General features: G+C 42.0%; 1 protein-coding gene across 1 annotated transcript in view; it reads right to left on the minus strand.

Annotated features, from left to right (window-relative positions):
* Positions 1-1,569: 1,569 nt before the first annotated feature.
* SMARCD3 (SWI/SNF related, matrix associated, actin dependent regulator of chromatin, subfamily d, member 3) overlaps positions 1,570-20,380 on the minus strand; it is a 68,932-nt gene continuing 50,121 nt past the window's right edge. Inside the window, exons 6-13 of the mRNA XM_009889111.1 lie at positions 19,228-19,323; positions 18,627-18,728; positions 16,472-16,633; positions 13,320-13,417; positions 6,870-7,005; positions 4,548-4,670; positions 2,167-2,268; positions 1,570-2,067 (exon numbers count right to left, since the gene is read on the minus strand). Coding sequence (XP_009887413.1) covers positions 2,014-2,067; positions 2,167-2,268; positions 4,548-4,670; positions 6,870-7,005; positions 13,320-13,417; positions 16,472-16,633; positions 18,627-18,728; positions 19,228-19,323 — 873 coding nt within the window. The 3' untranslated portion in view covers positions 1,570-2,013. The remainder of the gene's footprint in view (positions 2,068-2,166; positions 2,269-4,547; positions 4,671-6,869; positions 7,006-13,319; positions 13,418-16,471; positions 16,634-18,626; positions 18,729-19,227; positions 19,324-20,380) is intronic.

Raw genomic sequence — 20,380 nt, forward strand, 5'->3', positions numbered from 1 at the left:
TATGGAAGCACAGTAGCAGATGACCCCCACTGTTTTCCCTCCTAATGCTTGCTTGTAGTCCAATTAGTGGAGTCCTAAAGTAACTAAGATTTCAAGTCATTCACTGTCTGGCAGCCTCACAGCCCCTCACTATAGTCAGTTTAAGACTGTAGGATTTCGCTGTAAAAAAAAGGTTTTAACACAAAAAAGTTCCAGACGAAGCCATTCCCAGTAAAAGGTCTCAGGCAAAGAGATACAGCTATGATTTTTCTTACACCAATGGTTTTGCATGACAGTACTGCCATCACATAACTGCAATCAAATGTAAATTTTCCAAGACATCTCTGAACACAATGGACAGAGTAAAAGCTATGGCAATATTAATGTGAAAGCAGAAGTATTAAATAAAGGGGTGAAAGAGAAGACTATCTCTTCCGTGACTGGACAGAAGAAACTTTTAAGTTCAACTGAGAAAGAAATTGGCAAAGATAACAGAAGAGAAAAGGACAATACCACAGCAAAATGCATTATCGAGAATAGTTGCCCCCCTTCCGTACCACATGGGAATTTGATTCTCCTTCCAAGAACATGAAAGAAAGGAGATGAAAAGGAGTAACCTAGAAGAGGATTTTGAATACCATGTCATCTGGACAAAGAGTTATACTTTGGCAGCTGCTTTTTGGACTAGAAATCATGTTGGGCCATTAATTACAAACTAGTCTATGCACTACAAAAAATGAGGGGGGAAGGAATTAATGAAGATGTCCCTGCTTCCAAGCAAATATGGTGTAGATTCCCATACTCTGAATTTTTCATACATTTACAAAGAAGACAGTTTCCAAGGGATACGTTCTCTGTGCTATTTAAGGCTCATAGTGCTTTACAGCTCAACAGCCTCCTGTATAACTAGTATGTATCATGTATGGGGAACCAAATAATTCAGAGTAAGAGGCAGTTCACCTATGACCAAAATGTGAGACCGATCCAGGGACTCAGTTAACATCTTTAAGTAAAGAGAAAACCGCCACTTTATATGAAGTTAAGCTTTTTGGATTCTGCACCAACTTACCAATTAGGGAAGTTCTTCTCAGTGCTGATTCCTACTGGCACACAGAGAAACATTTAAGAAATCTCGTATTTTACATATATGTTTACTGTTAGTATCTGCTGTTTTCAAGGCAGGTATCAGCAAAGCACCATTAAGTTATTTTCATTTTCTCAGAATGCCTCATTTCTTGCTTCAACCTCAGCTTTGTTAACACCGCTGATGTTAAGGATGCCTAAGAAGCTCTTATCCCCGGGATAATTCCCTTCCTCTCTGTGCAGCACATTGATCATGCCCATCTAGTGGTACATAGTTCAGTCTACCTTTCACTGCAGGGGCAAGGAAAGAGGAAGTATTAGAGTTTGCAGAAGATATGTCCCGAGTATACTTCTTTCTTTGAGAAGGGCTCTTCATTCCAGGAATGAAAATCCTCCTAGTTTGTTCTTTCACGTGGCGAGATGGCTTCTTGCACTGCTCCAGCTGGAATAAAAACTCTATTCAGGAATATAAAGCATTCCACAGCCATAAGAAAGACTATCTTGTCTAATTCCAGAGAAGTTACTATTTGAGACTCTTAGGTAACATAGGATGAGAACTGCATTTATTTCTCTAAATCTGTAGTCTCCTATAACACCCATCTCAACCTCCCCCATCAATACCACCCACGATTCTATGCATAGCCCATTAGGATTTGCTGTGTACTGTCTGAACTTTCCACTAAAACTTAATGGTGCGTGTTGATGAATGAACCTTTAATCTTCTTTAACACTGATGCTTGTACGGTGCTTTCTCTGGCCTGGAATGGTTTGAGACACCCCCCGTGGGCAAGATTTTCAAGGGTCACTCTAAAGCTGGTGTTCTGACTGGTGCGTTGATGGTACATTCCCATCCAGTCAGGAAGCAGGTCCATGTGTAACAGTGAGCTAAGTAACACTGAAAAGTCCACTGGTTTGGTGGTAATGATGCCAATGGGATCTTGCGAGCAGTACTTATGTGTTGCGCACTCCCAGAGATTGTTCCAGTTCCTGCCGGCGCTGCTGGATCTGAAAGAAAAAGAGAAACTGTACAGTTCAAGCAGATTCAATTGTTCAGTGGCAGGAAGATTCATTTATAAGCCAGCAGTGTGGACAATTCCTTCATACCTTGCAGTAGAAATATCTGCTCACAGCCTCTTGAGACCATGGCTCGTGATAAAATTCAGCCCTGCGTTCTTCCTCTGGGTTTCCCACTACATCAGTCATCACCTGCGACAAAAATAAAAACATTTTTCCCTATAGCTCTGCTACCACACAGAGAAACATTCGGATTTACCTAGAATCAAAATTTATCTGCATTACAACATTAAAAATGTTCAGAACTGTTCTCTAAGCCTAAGGCAAATCGACAATGAATGGCATGTGTGCTTACCACCAAAACAAGATGGTTGCATACAAACTGTGAACTGTTAACAGCTCCTAACCTCTGCTCCTCAGCTGCTCCAAGGAATAATTCTGGACGCCAGTAGTTGCCCAGGCTAAGTGCCACAATCTCTAACAATTGAACAGCACGGACAGTTTAGTTCCAGTGCCCGGGAGAAGTTCCCTGGCACTGTATATTTTATTAGCCTATGTGTCCAGAGAACCTCGGGAGTTACCCATACACAAGGCAACAGCTTGAAATTGTTAAGGTATTCATATCAGTTTGAAGCACAGCTCTACACCAGTGTTGCCCTGATCTGAAAGCATAATCTTACCTTGATTTCAAGGAAAGTTCTGATGGGGAAAGCATTAAGGGAAAATAACTCTATTGAAATGCGAGGAACAGAAAACCCTAGTAATTCCAAAATGGCCAAAGGCATGAGCTGATTTTTCAGTCTCTATGCAACTGCCAGGAAAGCAAGAGTTGTGTAAGGAATTAGTGGACTGGACCACCTGAAAAATTGCCCTTAGGGACAGAAGAGCTGAACAGAGCAGGCAGCTCTTTAAGGTCATTTTTCTCAGAGTGAAAGAGCTCTAAATTCCCATGTGTGAGAAAGTGGGCAAGGGAGGCAGAAGAGCAGCATGGCTCGGTAAGGACCTCCTGGTCAAACTAAATTGTAAGAACGAAATGCACAGGAAGTGAAACCAGAGACGTATCTTGGGAAGAATATAGGGACACTGCCCAGATGTGTAGGGATGGGCTCAGGAAAGCTAGGGCACAGCTGGAGAGGAATTTGGAAGGGATGCGAAGAATAATAATAAGGGCTTTTACAGGTAAGTTGGCCAGTAAAGGAAGATTAAAGAAAGTGTACATACCCACCCCCCATACATAAGACAGGAGAATTGGTGGCAACCAGTATGGAGAAGGCTATGTTAGTCAACAAAGAGGGTAGGTTTAGATTAGATATGAGAAAGACTTTTTTTTATGATGAGGGTGGTGAGCCCCTGGCCCAGGTTTCCCAGAGAAGTTGTGGCTGCCCCATCCCTGGAAGTGTTAACGGTCAGGTTGGATGGGGCTTTGAGGAACCCGATGTAGTGGAAGATGTCCCTGCCCACGGCAGGGGAGTTGGACTAGATGATCTTTGAAGGTCCCTTCCAACTCAAACCATTCTATTGATACTATAAAAAAAATAAAATTCTGATGACTAAGTCTCCAGCATCACAGAATCAAGGGTAAATATAAAATTATTAGCATCTTTTGCAGAGTAGTATTATGCAATCACAATTCTGATGCCAGCAGGGCAGAACATTATAGAAAAGGCTGTTATGGAGTTGCTTGTCAGTCAGGGAGGACACTGAAAACCTGTTCTATGCATGCAGCTAGAGACGCTCCACAACACCTTAGTTTGTAAGCTCTTCAAGGTAAAGGCTGCTTTGTTTAAACATTCTTTCAGATGCCTGTCTCCTTTTGAATACAATATAAATAACAATAATCATAATCTTAACAGTAGATTTTTGGAAGGCTATTGACTACAAACTAGACATTTATATTTGAAATGATTTTATTAAAATAATTTCATGGATTCATTAATACAACTGGTTTTGAGGCGTCTGAGTTAAAGATACAGAGTGTGAAACTTTATGAGGAACAAATTATTCATTTTTGCTGGCAAAAAAACCTGAACTTCTTTGCATTCCAGTTCTTGGGTACCTAAAAGCTAAGATCAAAGGCAGCTGATATTTAATCTGGCTATTTCTTAAAGAAGATTAAATTATGAACTAACAAAACACCCAAACTGTGTTATTGTACTACAGAATGCTCCTGCTGAGTTTTATATAGCTTTAATTTTATGGAGTACACCAACACAGCCCTGCACTTTGATCTTACTGTCCGACCACAAATTCACCTATCGCCCCCATTACGCACTGCTGTTCCACTGGAAGTGGAATACAGCCTAAACTGTCTTTCCTGCATACTTTCTGCTCTGGCATTGCAGTATTCCACTCATTGTCTGCCTTCCACCGATTTTCTATCCTGGATGTTTTAGCTTTACACTCCGTATGCATATAGAGAAAAAACTTACATTCTGGTTCCACTATTCATTCTTCTTCAAACCTTAGCTCACCTTAAGATCCCTACTTTGGGACCGGAGAAGGTCTTGGATGTATCCTTTGGGATCTTTGGAGAAACTCAGCATGAAATCACGTTGTATTTTTAACTGATTTATGGATTCAATCGTCTCATGAATCTGACAGAAAAAAACAAAGCAGAGGTTATTTAATTCCTCCCATGCTCCAGTGACCCTGAGGTCAACCCCGTTAGCATCTTTGTCCTTCTTGTAATGTACAAAGGTGACAATTCTACACCGCAGACTTGTGTAGGTTCCTATGACTTTGTCCCTACAAAGAGGGAGTTAACCACAATCCTGCAATTACATTTTGGTTTCACCTGTACTTTATAATACAGTATGTACACAATTCTTCTTTGCTTCCTGTGTTGAACTACTGGATGGCATGCTATATACAATACTGAAGAGCTAAGTCATGTCACTGTACAATGTAGTAATTTCCTGTGTATAATCAGTCTTTCTGCCGATTGTGGGTTTTTTTCAGGAAAGGTGCTATATAAATATGTCTTTTAACAGTGCCCAATGCAAGAAGCGGTTATTCCCCTGGTTAATCATCATCATATCTTCAATATCCTGCTGTGATCCTTAAAATTTCTAGTGATCGCCCGATCAAGTCCACATTAAATGAACTCACATAACAGACATGACTTTTAGACTTTTTCTTATGAAAAAGCCTATTAAAGTCACAATGGCTGCAAAAAGGAGTGTAAACAATGAGAAAACAGGAGTATGGAAGGTTTATAGAAAATGAGTCATATCTCCAGAAATATTATGAAAGAAATGAGCATTAACCAGCAGAGAGGAATGGAGACTCCAAAGAGAAGTCAAGGTCCTATAATCATCCTCAATAACAAAATCAACTATGATCAATGGATGGACAGTTAATGAACCATTTGCACATACACACACAGAAAAGCAAACTTTTGCTACCCTGTTCCTCTAAAATTCCAGCTTGAGACTGTAAACTTATCTTGTCTAATGTCACATATACATTTATTTTGCCAAAACAGGTAATGTGGCCAGGCACATGGGAGAAAATAATCCTCCCCTGATCTGGCTATGCCATCAAGGCCACTAGTGTAGACACAGCTATATGGTATGTTAACAGAAGCGAGCTGCTGTCAACTTAAAATCATTCCTTATTTGGGAAAATGATGTAGCCATCCATGCTGGAGAGAAATCTGCTGGCACACCCTGAGCTTCCACTAGAGGACTCTGTGGCAGCACAGCAATAAATGGTACAGATGATAACAATGCAGCAGTCAATGCCTGTCTACCCAGAAGTGACCTCAGTAACTTCACTAATCACAGCCTGCCCTCTGCTGCAGCAAATGCTCAAAAAAGAGGTGATACAGACATGGGAAAAGGTGAGCTGGACTGGAAACAGAATAATCCTATGGATGCCGCATGCAAGCCTGTATAGGCTCGGAACCAACTGGCCGAGCAGCTGCCCTGCTGAAAAGGACCTTTCTCAAGAGCCATAAAACAAAAGATGCGGCAACAGTTACCAGAATCCATAGGACTGCTAGTGTCCAAACCCCCTTTAAAATCACATGAAGACCAGAGTTTAACATATTTCTTTGTATTAGAGGCAAGCAAACAGAAATTGGGCCTGACTGAATGTTACATAAATCATCTCTGGTCCATGATGTCACACCTCTTCTTCTTCCCTTCCTCTGAGAAGCTACTTTTGTTTATCCCTTACCAAGTCAAATCAGCCATTTACACATGCCAAAAACTAGCTAACAGTCCCCATGACATGAACCCCTAATACAGACTGCAGAGCTCACCACTGCTGTAAGACACATACTATTATTTGAAGCGCACATGATCCTCTTTCAGTAACACTGAAAACAAGTCTGCCAAACTGCTCCAAGAGATTTTTCTGCCACGCATTTTCCATATTTGCACCTACTGCAGAGCGCTGTTCGGCAACCGCACATGCACAAAACGCATCTGGAGTATGAGATTCTCTTGGCTTTGCCTTATAGCAATTTAGCAAGATACCATGACCTCTCAATAAAATGTGATAGTCAAGCAGTTCCGATGATTCTTGAATGCCAGTGGACTCATAACACTACCTGTGAAACTCTGCTTCTATCACCTCGACAACTGTGTCAGGCCCTGGATCACATCCTAAGCAGGAACACCACTCACCCCTCTGTATTCCCATTGCATGTGGCTGATTCATCCTGTAAAGCACATCCAACTGAGAAGTCCCTGTCTCACAACATTACTGTCTTTGATGTGACACCAAACCCACACGAATGTACACAATGAGTATATATGCCATGTGATACTTTACTCCTGGGCTAGTACCTTGTTGTCCAATGCTGTAATCTCCTGTTGGTTAGCTGTTGAGAGAAGAAAACTACTCATCTGTCCCTTTAATGGGTCTTCAACTTCTACGTCTATGTCATAACAAGCCGTCTTCTTCTGATCGTTGGGGTCAACACTATGGAGAGTGTAACAGAAGATTGTGAGAACTGCCATAATGAATCAGAGTAAATATCCATCCAGCCCAGAATACGCTCTTCGATAAAGCCTGTTGCAGATGCTGTGAGAAGAGTTTAAGAACAGGGTATGTTTATATATTTTTATATAGTAGTATATCCTCTCATCTTTCATCAGTCAGAATGCAGAGACTTTTGAGCTGGATGCTTTGTCCAGACCATCAACTTTAATAGCAACTAATGGACATAGTCTTCATTAAATTGTCTAACATCTTCCTGAGACCTGTTATAACTCCGCATTCAAAGCAGTTCCCAGTTGTAAATACAATACTGGCATGGTCTCTGCTCGCCTGCATCTTTTTTGAGATCGGGTAAGTAGAACTGTACAGTACTGTTCTGGATGTAAGCACATAACGACATTTTATTTGGTTCTCAGTTCCTCCTCTAGTAATTCCTAGTACTGTAATCGTCTTGGCAGCTACGCAGCATTGTAATGATTACCAGCTACTTCTTAAGAGACAGCAGTGAATGTGGGGACCACCACTTTGTTTGTAAAGTTGCCTGCTTAATTCTTCAAAGAATATGGCCAGTCATGCCTTCCTGTTACAGAAGCTGTATTGACTCTTCCCCAGTATATCACACATCTGTTAACCCAGTTTTCTACTACAGTTAGAACCAACTGGCTTCCAATATCCAGGATTGGTCCTGCTATGGTTTTGGCATCACGTTAACAATTTCCTACCCCTCTAGTACTGAAGGAGATTTCAGTAATAGGTAGTACATTGTATAGAATCATAGAATCATTTAGCTTGGAAAAGACCCTTTCAGGGAGCTGTAGAGAGTGAAAAGGCCTCCCCTCAGCCTCCTCTTCTCCAGGCTGAACACCCCCAGATCCCTCAGCTGCCCCTCACAAGACTTGTGCTCCAGACCCCTCACCAGCTCCATTGCCCTTCTCTGGACACACTCCAGCACCTCAAGGTCTTGTCGTGAGGGGCCCAAAACTGAACACAGCACTCGAGGTGGGGCCTCACCAGTGCTGAGCACATAGGGAGAGTAGTTGGTAGTTAAGCAACTTCATGGGAGTCCTGCATTAAAAAAGCATTTACCACACCTCATTTAGTGTGTGATAAATTTATTTCTATCTGATACCTTGGTGTGATGAAGTTTTTCAGATACGCTTTTTCCACCTGCCCTCCAAAACCCATACTGCACAGGTATGCGACCTTCCCTAATCTCTAAAATTAACATTGAATAAAAGAATGAATTTTCATTTTCTTACCTGACTTTAGGCAGCTTATTGTCTTCTAAGAACATTTTTTTAAAACCTTATTAATATCTCAGTTTCAATAATAGGCTTCCTACTTCCAAATATTTCAACCAATCTTACTATTTTCTCTTTCATCTTTAACAGGCTAAGTATCAGCATTCTTCTTTGGTATGTCCTATCCTGAATTTATATTTAATTTGTTGGGATTTAGACTTAACATTTACTATATCTTTAGACTAAAGTTTCTTAGCAAAAAACCCCAGTTTTTCAGCCCAGTACTGGGTAAATACTCGGCAGGTATCACGGTGGGAGTCTGTTACAGCCCACCCAACCAGGATGAAGAGGCAGACAAAATATTCTACAAGCAGCTGGGAGAAGTCTCACAATCACTAGCCCTTGTTCTGTGGCGGACTTCAACTTACCAGATATCTGCTGGGAATACAATACAGCAGAGAGGTTAGGAGGTTCCTGGAGCGTGTGGAAGAGACCTTCCTGACACAGCTGGTGATGGAGCCAACTAGGGAAGGCGCCCTGCTGGACCTGTTGTTTGTGAACAGAGAAGGACTTGTGGGGGATGTGATGGTTGGAGGTCGTCTTGGGCACAGTGATCATGGAATGATAGAGTTTTCAATTCTCAGAGAAGCAAGGACGGGGTCAGCAGAACTGTCACCCTGGACTTTCAGATGGCAAACTTTGGCCTGTTTAGGAGACTGGTTGACAGAGTCCCTTGGGAGGCAGTTCTGAAGGACAAAGAAGTCCAGAAAGGCTGGATGCTCTTCAAGAAGGAAGACTTAAAGGCACAGGAACAGGTCATCCCCATGTGCTGTAAGATGAGCTGGTGGGGAAGAAGACTGGCCTGGTGGAACAAAGAGCTCTGGCTGGAACTTGAGGGGAGAAAAAGAGTTTATGACCTTTGGAAGAAGGGTTGGGCAACTCAGGAGGACTACAAGGAGGTCGTGAGGTTACATAGGGAGAAAATTAGAAGGGCCAAAGCTCAACTAGAACTTCACCTGACTGCTGCTGTAAAAGACAGTTAAAATGTTTCTAAAAAATATAATAGCAACAAAAGGAGGGCTAAGGAGAATCTCCATCCTTTATTGGATGCAGGGGGAAACATAGTGACAAAGGATGTGGAAAAGGCTGAGTTACTTGATGCCTTCTTTGCCTCAGTCTTTAGCAGCAGGACCAGTTGTTCTCCAGGTACGCAGCCCCCTGAGCTGGGAGACAGGGAGCAGAATGAAGCCCCTATAATCCGGCGGGAAATGGTGAGTGACCTGCTACACAACTGAGACACACACAAGTCTGTGAAGCTGGATGGGATCCACCCCAGGGTGCTGGGAGAGCTGGCGGGAGTGCTCACCAAGCCACTTCCCATCATTTCTCAGCAGTCCTGGCTAACCGGGCAGGTCCCGGATGAGTGCAGGTTACCAATGTGATGCCCATCCATCAGAAGGGCTGCAGGGAGCATCCAGGGAACTACAGGCCTGTCAGTCTGACCTCGGTGCTACGCAAGGTGGTGGAGCAGATCATCCTGAGTGCCATCACACAGCACGTACAGGACAACCAGGCACTCTGGCCCAATCAGCATGGGTTTATGAAAGGCAGGTCCTGCTTGACTAACCTGATCTCCTTCTGTGACAAGGTGACCCACTTTGTGGATGAGAGAAAGGCTTTAGACGTCGTTTACCTGGACTTTAGTAAAGCCTTTGACACTGTTTCCCAGAGTGTTCTCCTGGAGAGACTGGCTGCTCATGGCTTGGATGGGTGTACTCTTCACTGACTCAAGAACTGGCCAGATGACCAGGCCCAAAAAGTGGTGATGAATGGAGATAAACCCAGCTGGGGCTGGTCACCCGGTTCCCCAGGGCTCGGTACCGGAGCCAGTTCTGTTTCATATCTTTGTGCCCAGATGGCCAAGAAGGCCAACACCACCCTGGCCTGTATCAGGAACAGTGTGGCCAGCAGGACTGGGGCAGTGACTGTCCCCCTGTACTGGGCACTGGTGAGGCCACATCTCGAGTGCTGTGTTCAGTTTTTGGGCCCCTCACGACAAGAAAGACATTGAGGTGAACTTTTTTTTTTTTAAATCACTATGGCAGTCAAAAGTTGGAAATCAAGAGCTAACCTATTTGCAACCGGACAATATTGGAGAACTGTGCTTTGTAGTCTACTTGTGTAACATAAATAGCGTGGGAGATGGCTTACTTCCTCACAGAAATGGGAATTCCCACAGATGTTTCTCTTTATGCCTCTGATTTCAGGTGTGTCAGCTGCAACAAGGAGTGCAACTCAAGTCAAGCTCCAGCCCCAGCTTGAGCTCAGGTAAGAAGATTTGAATTCACAGAATCACAGAATGGTCAGGGTTGGAAGGGACCTCTGGAGATCATCTAGTCCAACCCCCCCGCCAGAGCAGGGGCACCTACAACAGGTTGCACAGAAACTTTTATACGCTCCATAGTTTTTAATTGCATTGTGCATTCTCTTTGAGTATACCTAATATTTAAAATAGTTACCAAGATTAGAGGCTTTCTGTTCATCTCTATTTCATTTCCCATTCAACCTCATTGCATTTTTTGCTTTCTTTTTCAAAAAGGAGGGGTGGGGTGGTGGTTGATGTCTGAAGAGTTGTTCTAACATACTATTATTTCTAGAATGAGTTTAGAATATTTCACATTACAGTCTCTGTGCAGAATGAGTACTTGTGATCTAGTTGACCTTCTTGTAAAAGACAGGCCTGAGTATTTATCAGAATTAGAAGCACATATATTTAAAATCAGGAGTGGTGAAAAATTCCCTGTAGCAGCGTGCTGGTTTTGGCTGGGATAGAGTTAATTTTCTTCACAGTAGCTGGTATGGGGATATGGTTTGGATTTGTGCTGACAACACTGTTGATAACAGTGGGATGTTTTTGTTATCACCGAGCAGTGCTTACGCAGAGCGGAGGCCTTTTCTGCTCCTCACCCCACCCCACCAGCCATGGGCTGGGGGCCATGAGGAGCTGGGAGGGGAGACAGCCGTGACAGCCGACCCCATGGACCACAGGGACATTCCATACCATAGGGTGTCACGCTCAGCAATAAACTAGGAGGGGCAGGTGCTGCTCGGGGAATTGCTGGGCATCGGTTGGTGGTGAGCAACTGTTTTCATTCGCATTGTTTGTCCTTCTTGGGTGTTATTTCTCTCTTTTTGTTATTTTCCTTTTCATTACTATTATTATTGTTATTATTACTACTACTACTACTACTACTACTATTGCATTTTATTTCATTTATTAAACTGTTTTATCTCAACCCATAAGTTTTCTCCCTTTTACCATTCTGATTCTCCTCCTCTGTGCTGCTGTGGGGGAGCGAGCATGTGCGCGGCAGTGCGCTGTGCTGAGTTGCCAGCTGGGGTTAAACCACAAAAAGCAATTGGCAAATTGTTTTGGTGGCCAACTGCATTCACTGTTAAAAATGGCATGCAGGGGGGCAGGGCAGAGGGTCTGAGAGAGTGTTTAAAGCTCAGCCGGACCAGGACCCTGAGCACCCTGACACAATTTGAACCTGCTTTGAGCTGGGAGGGGGGAGCTTGAGATGCCCACTGGTGATCCCTTCTACTGTACGTTATTCTGTGATTTTGAGTCTAAAAATTACTTCCTTCCTTTAAATTTAGTGCCAGACTTCCAGATTTATTTTAGCTTAGCTTGAGACTGTAAAGATTCTATTGCAAAAGTATTCCCTGTTCTCGGGAAATTAATACTTTCCCTTTCCACATCATGACATCAGTAATGCTGTCTGGTGCTGTGTGCTGCATGCAGTGTATCAGAGAGCGCTGCCGTAAACAAGGCCCTGCTCTTCAGCTCGTATCTAACAGAAAACATGCCGCCTCCAGAACCTCTTTGCCATCTCTCTGCCCCTGGAAACACAACCATCAGTTCCTTGTCATTTTTCTCCAAGACAATGTCTATGTATCTCTGGGGACCTCAGCTTCTTTTGGTCCATCACACAGGTCACTGAGTTGTCTTCAATGACAGTATATACACAGCCAGCAATCTGCACAGTAGTCAACCTGCCTTTTGATTGCTCTGTTTTATATATTCAAATGAATCAAAAAGCAGGTTTTATGTTGAGAACCTACGTACTATTTAAACTTCTTAATACATATATTACTAAATTAAAATAAAGAACCCAATTTTAAGCATATTCAGAAATATTTGTTTTCAATATTATGTAGGAAATCAAATCACTACGCTCAATTGACAATAATGTTTAAACACCCAGAATCAGAGTTTTGACCAAGACCACAAAGGAACTTGGGAAAGACTGAAATATCTTAACAGCAAAGTTGCAATCCCCAAAAGTCTCTTTATCTGCCCTACCCCCACCCCCCAGCCCAAGTTGTCACTTAAAATATGGAATGTGCTGGAAGTGCGCCGGATAGCTGAAAGCTGTATTTCCTCTACTATGCCAGAAATACATCTGTTTTGACAAGGATGCCAGAAGCTCAGTATCTTGGCCGCGATGGCCTTCTCTGAATCTAGGCATTCTTCGTTGTAAATCCCTCGAGATCTCTGACCAGTTGGCATTCTTAGAATAAGACTAACACCCAAACAGCTGACCCAGTCCCAACAAAGCATGCATGGACTGGCTGCTGCATTTGAAACTGTAATACTGTTGTACATTTTACATAATAACTCAGTGGTTAGAATGATTGCCCATGAGGTACAAATCTTACTTCAATTCCTTTTTTCCCCCCTCTAAGTGGATTCAAACTCTCGTTCCTCTCCCCTTAGGAAAGAAACCTGATCAACTCTCTCAATGGTATTCTAGTAGGGATAACAAGGTAAGAAGTAGTTTTGCATATTCCTAGAGAATTGGTGCCAATCTATTGAAAATACTCCAGAATTATGCAGACCAGAATGACACAGAGAATGAACACACAACAAAATCCAAGGTACTCACCTGGAAGTGAGTGACTGGATTCTGGTCCCTGCGACTGTAGCTGTTTCTGTATTTTATATAGCGAGTGTTTTGCACGTGACAGTGCTGCGCTGACTGACCGGCTTACCTGATGATATGGTTTATCACAATAGGGTCTGGTGGCAGCAGCAGGTTAGTGAGTCTCTGAGGAATTTCAGAAAACTTTAGCCGTGGACAGTCAAAGATCTGGAATACAATAATGCATGTTATCCTTGTCCAAAACCTAACTTGCAATTAAATGAGACGGTAAGAAATCAACAGTTCAAAAGTAAGGTGATTTTGAAAGCTATAATTCTGTCTCATTGCACAGAATACATTTTTGGTCTCTTCTGTCCCTGCGAATTGCTGCTGTACTTACAATCTGGGCTAGTTGACAGAGGCATCATATAACAACAATTTCAGGCATCCCACTTTTGGTTTAGCAGCTGAAAGGCACAGGCTACTTTAATGGGACATCAGGATCCACTGTACCAATGATGGGAGAGAAGCGAACACTTCTCTCACTAAGGGTTTGCAGCAGCATATCATAAAGAAAGCATTATTTTATTTTATTTTTTTTTACCAGAGGAAATATAAAGACAGTGCAATATTTTGTGCTACAGAAAAATACAAGAAAACATTTTTTTATTTTAAAACCATTTGCTTTTTTTTTTTTTTTTTAAGATTAAGGGGGAAAAAGTCAACATGGTTTTATTTATTTGTAACCAAAACCTAAACAGCCCCTTGGAAGGGATCCACTCTTTTCCAATCAACATCTCATGATCACCTTTTCTTTACTATGGTCCAGAAGCTAAATATGTACTGAATTCAGAAAAAAAGAAAAAAAAAAGAAAAAAAAAGAAAAGGATCAAAATCTGTAGTTTTTGGAATTTTTCTGTGAGTAATTGCAGTGCATTGCCATGAATCTAGAACCATTCCTTAGACCTGGAGTTTTCAGAAACATAATTACTACAGCCCTTTTTTTTTCCCTACTGGGGCTTTTAATGCTCTAAAGAGGTGAACAGGCTTTTCTCTAAAGATATCCCATTTAAACTGATAGAGTATCTTCTGAAGTCCATAATTTTTTGGAGTGAGGGGAATTTGGTAGCAGAAATACCTGGAAGCCAGCTCTGGCTTTTAAAATACCTTTGGACCGTTTTTCTTGCTTTTGCTTGTAACATGGTGGATTTCAAACCTCTTAGTTGAGGTAAACAGTGTTTCGAAACAGAAGAGGATCCCTCTTCATCAGATCTAAAACCTGTTTAATTTGCTGGACTTACCTGCACCCAGGAATTCAGCCAGCTAGTTTCTAAAGAGCAAGGAAGTAACCAAATCTACTGAGTCTGCAACTCACTCTTTCAGTTCTGAATTCTGACATTTGATAGAGCTGACCGTGGAATTCCTACTCAAAATCTCTGCAAACCAAGCTCCATCCAATCTACTGTCACCACTGGCTCAACACTCAGGTCAAACTGCTAACGTGGATGCCCGACAGACGAGAGCTTTAACAAGGGAAAAGGGAGCAAGGACACGCAATAGTGAGAGATGGGGTGAGCAACTGGAAACTAAGGCTAGATGGAATGTTCCTAAAGCGTCTCAAGGTTCTACTTAACTGCAGTTAATGGTCTAAACTTATAACCACTGGCTCTGAAAGCTTATACGGCTATAGTAATTCTGGCGTGTGACGTAACTCATTCAATGGTAATTTTTTAGCCTGCACTGTATTGTGTCATTAGATATAACCACAAGCACACCAGCACAGGATTTAGTAAAGCTGGCATACCAAATGAGAAGACTGGTAACTAAAAGGGAATGCTGGAGACACTGATGTGTTATGTACTGCTTCCCTAAGTGATCTGCGCACTTCCAGCCTTGACCATGATTTTTTTCCAGGAGTTACATCCCTAAAACTATATAGTCTACAGAAATATCATCAGACTGGAAGGCATTCTTAACCCAATTCCTTTACCCTCCATATCTCAATCTTTGAGTATTAGGGTGAAAACCGAAAAAAACTCATCATGAAATTATCAGGTCTGATGGTTTTCCTGAAGAGTTCTAACACGAAGGAGACCTATGAGCTAAAAAGCCTCTGATGTGATAAACAAAGAGAATATGGTTCCAGCAAGCTCTTATTCTAGCAAAGTTCTTAAGCTGAAAATTAAAATAAATGAAAGTGAGAAGGCCTCCTGCTTACCATAAGTAAGGTATGAACTACTGTACTGGATCAGACAAAGCATCTACTATGCATCTACCACACTATCCTGCCCTTGATAGTGGCCGAAAGTGGATACTAAAGGAAAAATGTAAGAACAGTAGAAAGATATACTGCTTCTTCCCCAAAAAACCTCTCCCAATCTTCACAGCTTTGAAATTACCTTGCATTTATAACAGCCCAAGACTTTTTTTCCATTGCTTTGTGACTTTTGGAACCTATACATATCACAGAATCATAGAATGGTTAGAGTTGGAAGGGACCTCAAAGATCATCCAGTTCCAGCCCCCTGCCATGGGCGTGGACACCTCCCAGTAGACCAGGTTGCTTAAACCCAGCCTTGAACACTTCCAGGGATGTAGCATCCACAGCATCCACCACTTCTCTGGGCAACCTGTTCCAATGTCTCACCACCCTCAGCGTAAAGAATTTCTTCCTAATATCTAATCTAAATCTCCCCTCTTTCCATGTAGAACCATTCCCCCTTGTCCTATCGCTACAGTCCCTGATCAAGAGTCTCTCCCCAACTTTCTTGTAGGTCCCTTTAATACTTTCAAAACATCATGCAGATCATTGAGAGCATTTTATAATCTGAAGCAGATTTAGGAAAAAATAGCTTTTCTAATTATATCTTCAGTGTCTTCTGCGCTTCATAAACAAGGAAAGAGAAGAGAAGAGAACAGGTCTACATATGGATTGGCGATCAGAATCAGCAGATTGTTTCATGTTTCTTAGTACAAAATGATACATCAGGGGGAAAAAAACAGTAAAACAATACAGAGAAACAATCAGAGAAAGTCCTCCTGGAAAAAACTTATGTGGGAGCGCTGAACGTGTCAAACACCAGATGCGTTTTTTTGACAACACTAGTACATGGGGAGGGAGCTTATTATATTAGTTGTAGTGACTGTTGAAAGCCATTCAGTACTGAAGATACTGCAAATTATTGAGAGAAGATGAAAATCAGTAATTTTCATCCATCCAAAATTCGCAGATGGATATTACAGTTTGCCTCTAAAGAGCTACTGTGTCCAAAAAGGCGTTACCTGCTGGAAGTACTTGTCGCAGTTAATGTATTCCTTATCATGGGAGTCCTGCAGCTTATTTGTTTTGATGTACTGCCAGAGAGCCTGGATGATGGCTGATCGGGTCTGTGTGTGTATCCCCAGCAAACGGGCTAATCGCGGGTCCAGTTTAAACTGTGGAGGCTGCGGCAGAAAGAGGAGAGGGAGATGGCAATAGAAAGAAAAGCAGACAGATACACAGGCATGGAGTTCCAGCTTTAATTCTTGGGGGACTGTTCCTCAGAAGAAACACCTCATTCAACAGCAAAGATTGCAAAAATACAAGTTGCTCAGACCTGTACCACTGTTGGTGCTCTGGGAGAACTATGTCTAGGGTTGGAAAAGAAAGAGGGACACTCTAAACATGCTGTGCACAAACTATCTCTATCACATGCTTTAGATAATAACATGCATGCAGACTCAGGAAAGAATTTTCCTTTTTGACATGGATGCATAATTTGACTTTAGGGAGTGGGAGAAGAAATGGAATGGTCCTTCCTCTGAACTACTGGAGGTTAACCACAGATAGAGAGAATGAAGTCAGGGTGATGCTTCTGCTGTTGCTAATAACTGATCAGATGCCTCACATCAATAAAGTATGTTGGAACTCCTGTTTTTCAGGCACGTTCCCACTGTTCTGCTGCATACCAGAAAATTTACCCAACTAGTCAATGGAATATATTTCTTCTCCTGACCTCTGTGATACAACTCTTCAACTACTCTGTTCTGCATCTCCAGTAATAATACATTTCTTGGATAGCTTGGAATTTGGTGCCTCATCAAGTGTCTACCCATACTCAGGTTTAATATTTGCCACATTACAAGGCGAGGATTACTCTGTTGCATGTGAGGTCAACCAAAGCTACCTTTATAATAAATCAAGACTTAAGGATAAGAGAGGATCTATTTTAAAGCATAAATTTATAATAATGGTGAGCATAACAAATATCATTATATTGTCTTAACAGTAAAGATTCCCACTGAGTATATCAGCACTTCAGTTAGTTCATACACTCCCTAAAATGAATAATTTTTTCTCTCTGTTAACATAAAATGGAGTGTCTTTGCCTTGGATAGATGATATTTGCATGGAGGGGAAAGAGGAAGGCACAGAATGAGTTCCTAAAGTTATACAATCAAAATATATCCGAGACTGAACTGCCACTGAAAAGGGAGATCGCATCTCCTCTCAGCAGTGCATTTCTATCCATTTCCTTAAGCGAGCAACATTTCTTTCAGGGATGGTTTCAGTCAGATTAATGAACTCCACAACTGCAAATCTCCGTCGTTTGTGCCAAGGGGATGGAGACTGTGGCAGTGCACGCTCACAACTGAAATGAAAGTGTTTCTTTGGAGCAGCTTGGCCTTACAACAGCTTAAAACAGTCTGAAACTGTGCCCAGGAACCTCTTTTATATTCTATCCCAAAGTGGAATAACCTAATTTTGCCCATTGTTTTTTTTGCTTCCTGTGACTGGGATCAGGGAACTGATTTGGAAGTAAGCTTTGTTAGCCTTCAAGTGGATCTGTTCCCTGACTTGTTTGTGTTCAGCCCACAAATACTACTCGTACAATAGAACTAATACCAATGAAAGAGAGGAAGCAGGAACGCCTAACAAGGCCTAAGAGTAATGGCCGGTCTAACCCTCGCAGGGCAATGTTGTCTTATGCCAGATTAGGATGACAACATAACCAAAACTTAACAAACCAAGAAAGTGTGTAGTTGGCTCTCAAATAAAGGCAGTCACAGCTACACGGCTAATACAGGTACCACTAGCAAAAGCCACTCCTTTGAATTTCTGTGCAGGACCACACGCATAACTCATGTGCAACTTATTTAATTATTCTCTAAGAAGCCTGAGCTGGAAATTCATATTCTTTCTGCAGGTGGGCAATAAAAATACTAATTATCATAGTGCCAAGAAAAAATATTTTGCTAGATTATAATAGAAACTTACTTGATGCGTGCCCTTTACATTTCAAATAATCTGTCAGTTTGGTATCATTCTAACCAAAACAGACTATGTGACATTCTGAGTCCAAGTATATTGTTTTTTGGTATATGTGACAGGATGAATTTGCTCTGTTGCACTATGTCCCAATGTCTGTATTTTCCAAGCCAAAAGCAGTGCACTGACCTGGTAGTCCAGCATGAGGAGCAATGTGCAGCGCACGCTGACATCACCGGGCCTTTTCACCTGGAAGCCGTCAGTCTCCTGCGTTGTGGGAGTTCTGTGCCACTGCCAAAGGAAAAAACAAATATGACGGTCAGTCTTTTCTTCACTGATGTCCACTGAGGTGTATCTTGCACAGTACACCATGCAAAAATAAGACAAGTAGAAACCTTCTGAAGATCTTGCAATTTAAAAAAAACCAAAAAACCAACCACAACAACATCCCCCAAGTAATTTCTTGCTCTGCCCTTACAATTCAGCTTTGGTGCACAATTTGTTCTGCTGTTAGCATGTTTTACTTGTTAGGAAAAATGCGCACTATTTTTTCATCATTTCATCCTTTCTGTTCTAAGATGTGCACTACATCACTACTATTTCTATGTTTTTAGCCTACACAGATTCTGTTAGTAAACATTCTTTAAAATAATGGAGTCTTGAAAACTTTGGAAATACCTTAAATGAGATAACGAAGGCACGGAAACTTAAACAAGGTAGACAACGGGCACACAGCTGTTTATCTGTGCTAGTACCAGGTTTTTATGCAAAGGGTGCATGACCTTCTTACCTCCACAAGATGGTTGTCAGGTCCATACAGGTCTTTGTCCAGTTCAATAACCAAACTCTTAAAAAAAGATGAAAACTTCCGTTTCTGTTTGCTGAGCTGTACAATCAGAAGAAACAGAAATGTTTAAGGCTCCATCTATTAGCTTGTGTTCTATGCTGCTTTCTCCTTCTCTCTTGAGCATTAATTTCCATATAGACCACAAGTGTGATCAATCTAATTGAGATTTCTCTCTGACAAATGCAAGGTAAAATGCAAAAATCTCAACAGCAGTGGAACAGTGCACACTTAAGGGAAGATTTCCCTGACTCTCTTAATGTTATTGAAAAGGGCTGGCTTGTAATGTGAACACAGCACCTGTGAGAGCGGGCCACGAAACTGATCCAAGGGCTGGAGGACCTCTGGTGTGAGGACAGGCTGGGAGAGTTGGGGGGGTTCAGCCTGGAGAAGAGAAGGCTCCGGGGAGACCTTAGAGCCTCTTCCAGTGCCTAAAGGGGCTCCAGGAGAGCTGGGGAGGGACTTTATACACGGGCATGTAGTGATAGGATGAGGAGGAATGGTTTTAAACTGAAAGCGGAGAGATTGAGATGAGATATCAGGGAGAAACTGTTGCCTGTGCGGGCGGTGATCCCCTGGGGCAGGTTGCCCCGAGAAGCTGTGGCTGCCCCATCCCTGGAGGTGTTCAAGGCCAGGTTGGACGGGGCTTGGAGCAACCTGGGCTGGGGGGAGATGGCCCTGCCCAGGGCAGGGGGGTGGAATGAGATGATCTTTGAAAGTCCCTTCCAACCCAAACCATTCTATGATTCTAAGGCCACTGTATATCTTTTATTTTAAGAACTCATTTTCTTTGATGAATGCTAATTTCTTGGCCTGATTTATCAGATGACACTAAATTTTACAGACTAATCACACACTAAGTAAAATTATTTCCTTTTACATTTTGCCTTTCCATTTAATTATCAGTATTCACGATTTACTACACAGCTCATACTGTCTAAATTAAAAACTGGGAGGTCTATAACCACACAATCTGACTTTCCATAGAATACAGTCCACAGGATTTAAATTAATTTCTTCCTATTTAATGCAGAAAATCTTTTAGAAATACATCATCCTCCTTTGATTTAAAATTTGCCAGTAATTAAGAAGCTATTTT

This window comes from Charadrius vociferus, unplaced genomic scaffold, assembly GCF_000708025.1.
Source record: "Charadrius vociferus isolate BGI_N301 unplaced genomic scaffold, ASM70802v2 scaffold971, whole genome shotgun sequence".
NCBI classification, from domain to species: Eukaryota; Metazoa; Chordata; class Aves; order Charadriiformes; family Charadriidae; genus Charadrius; species Charadrius vociferus.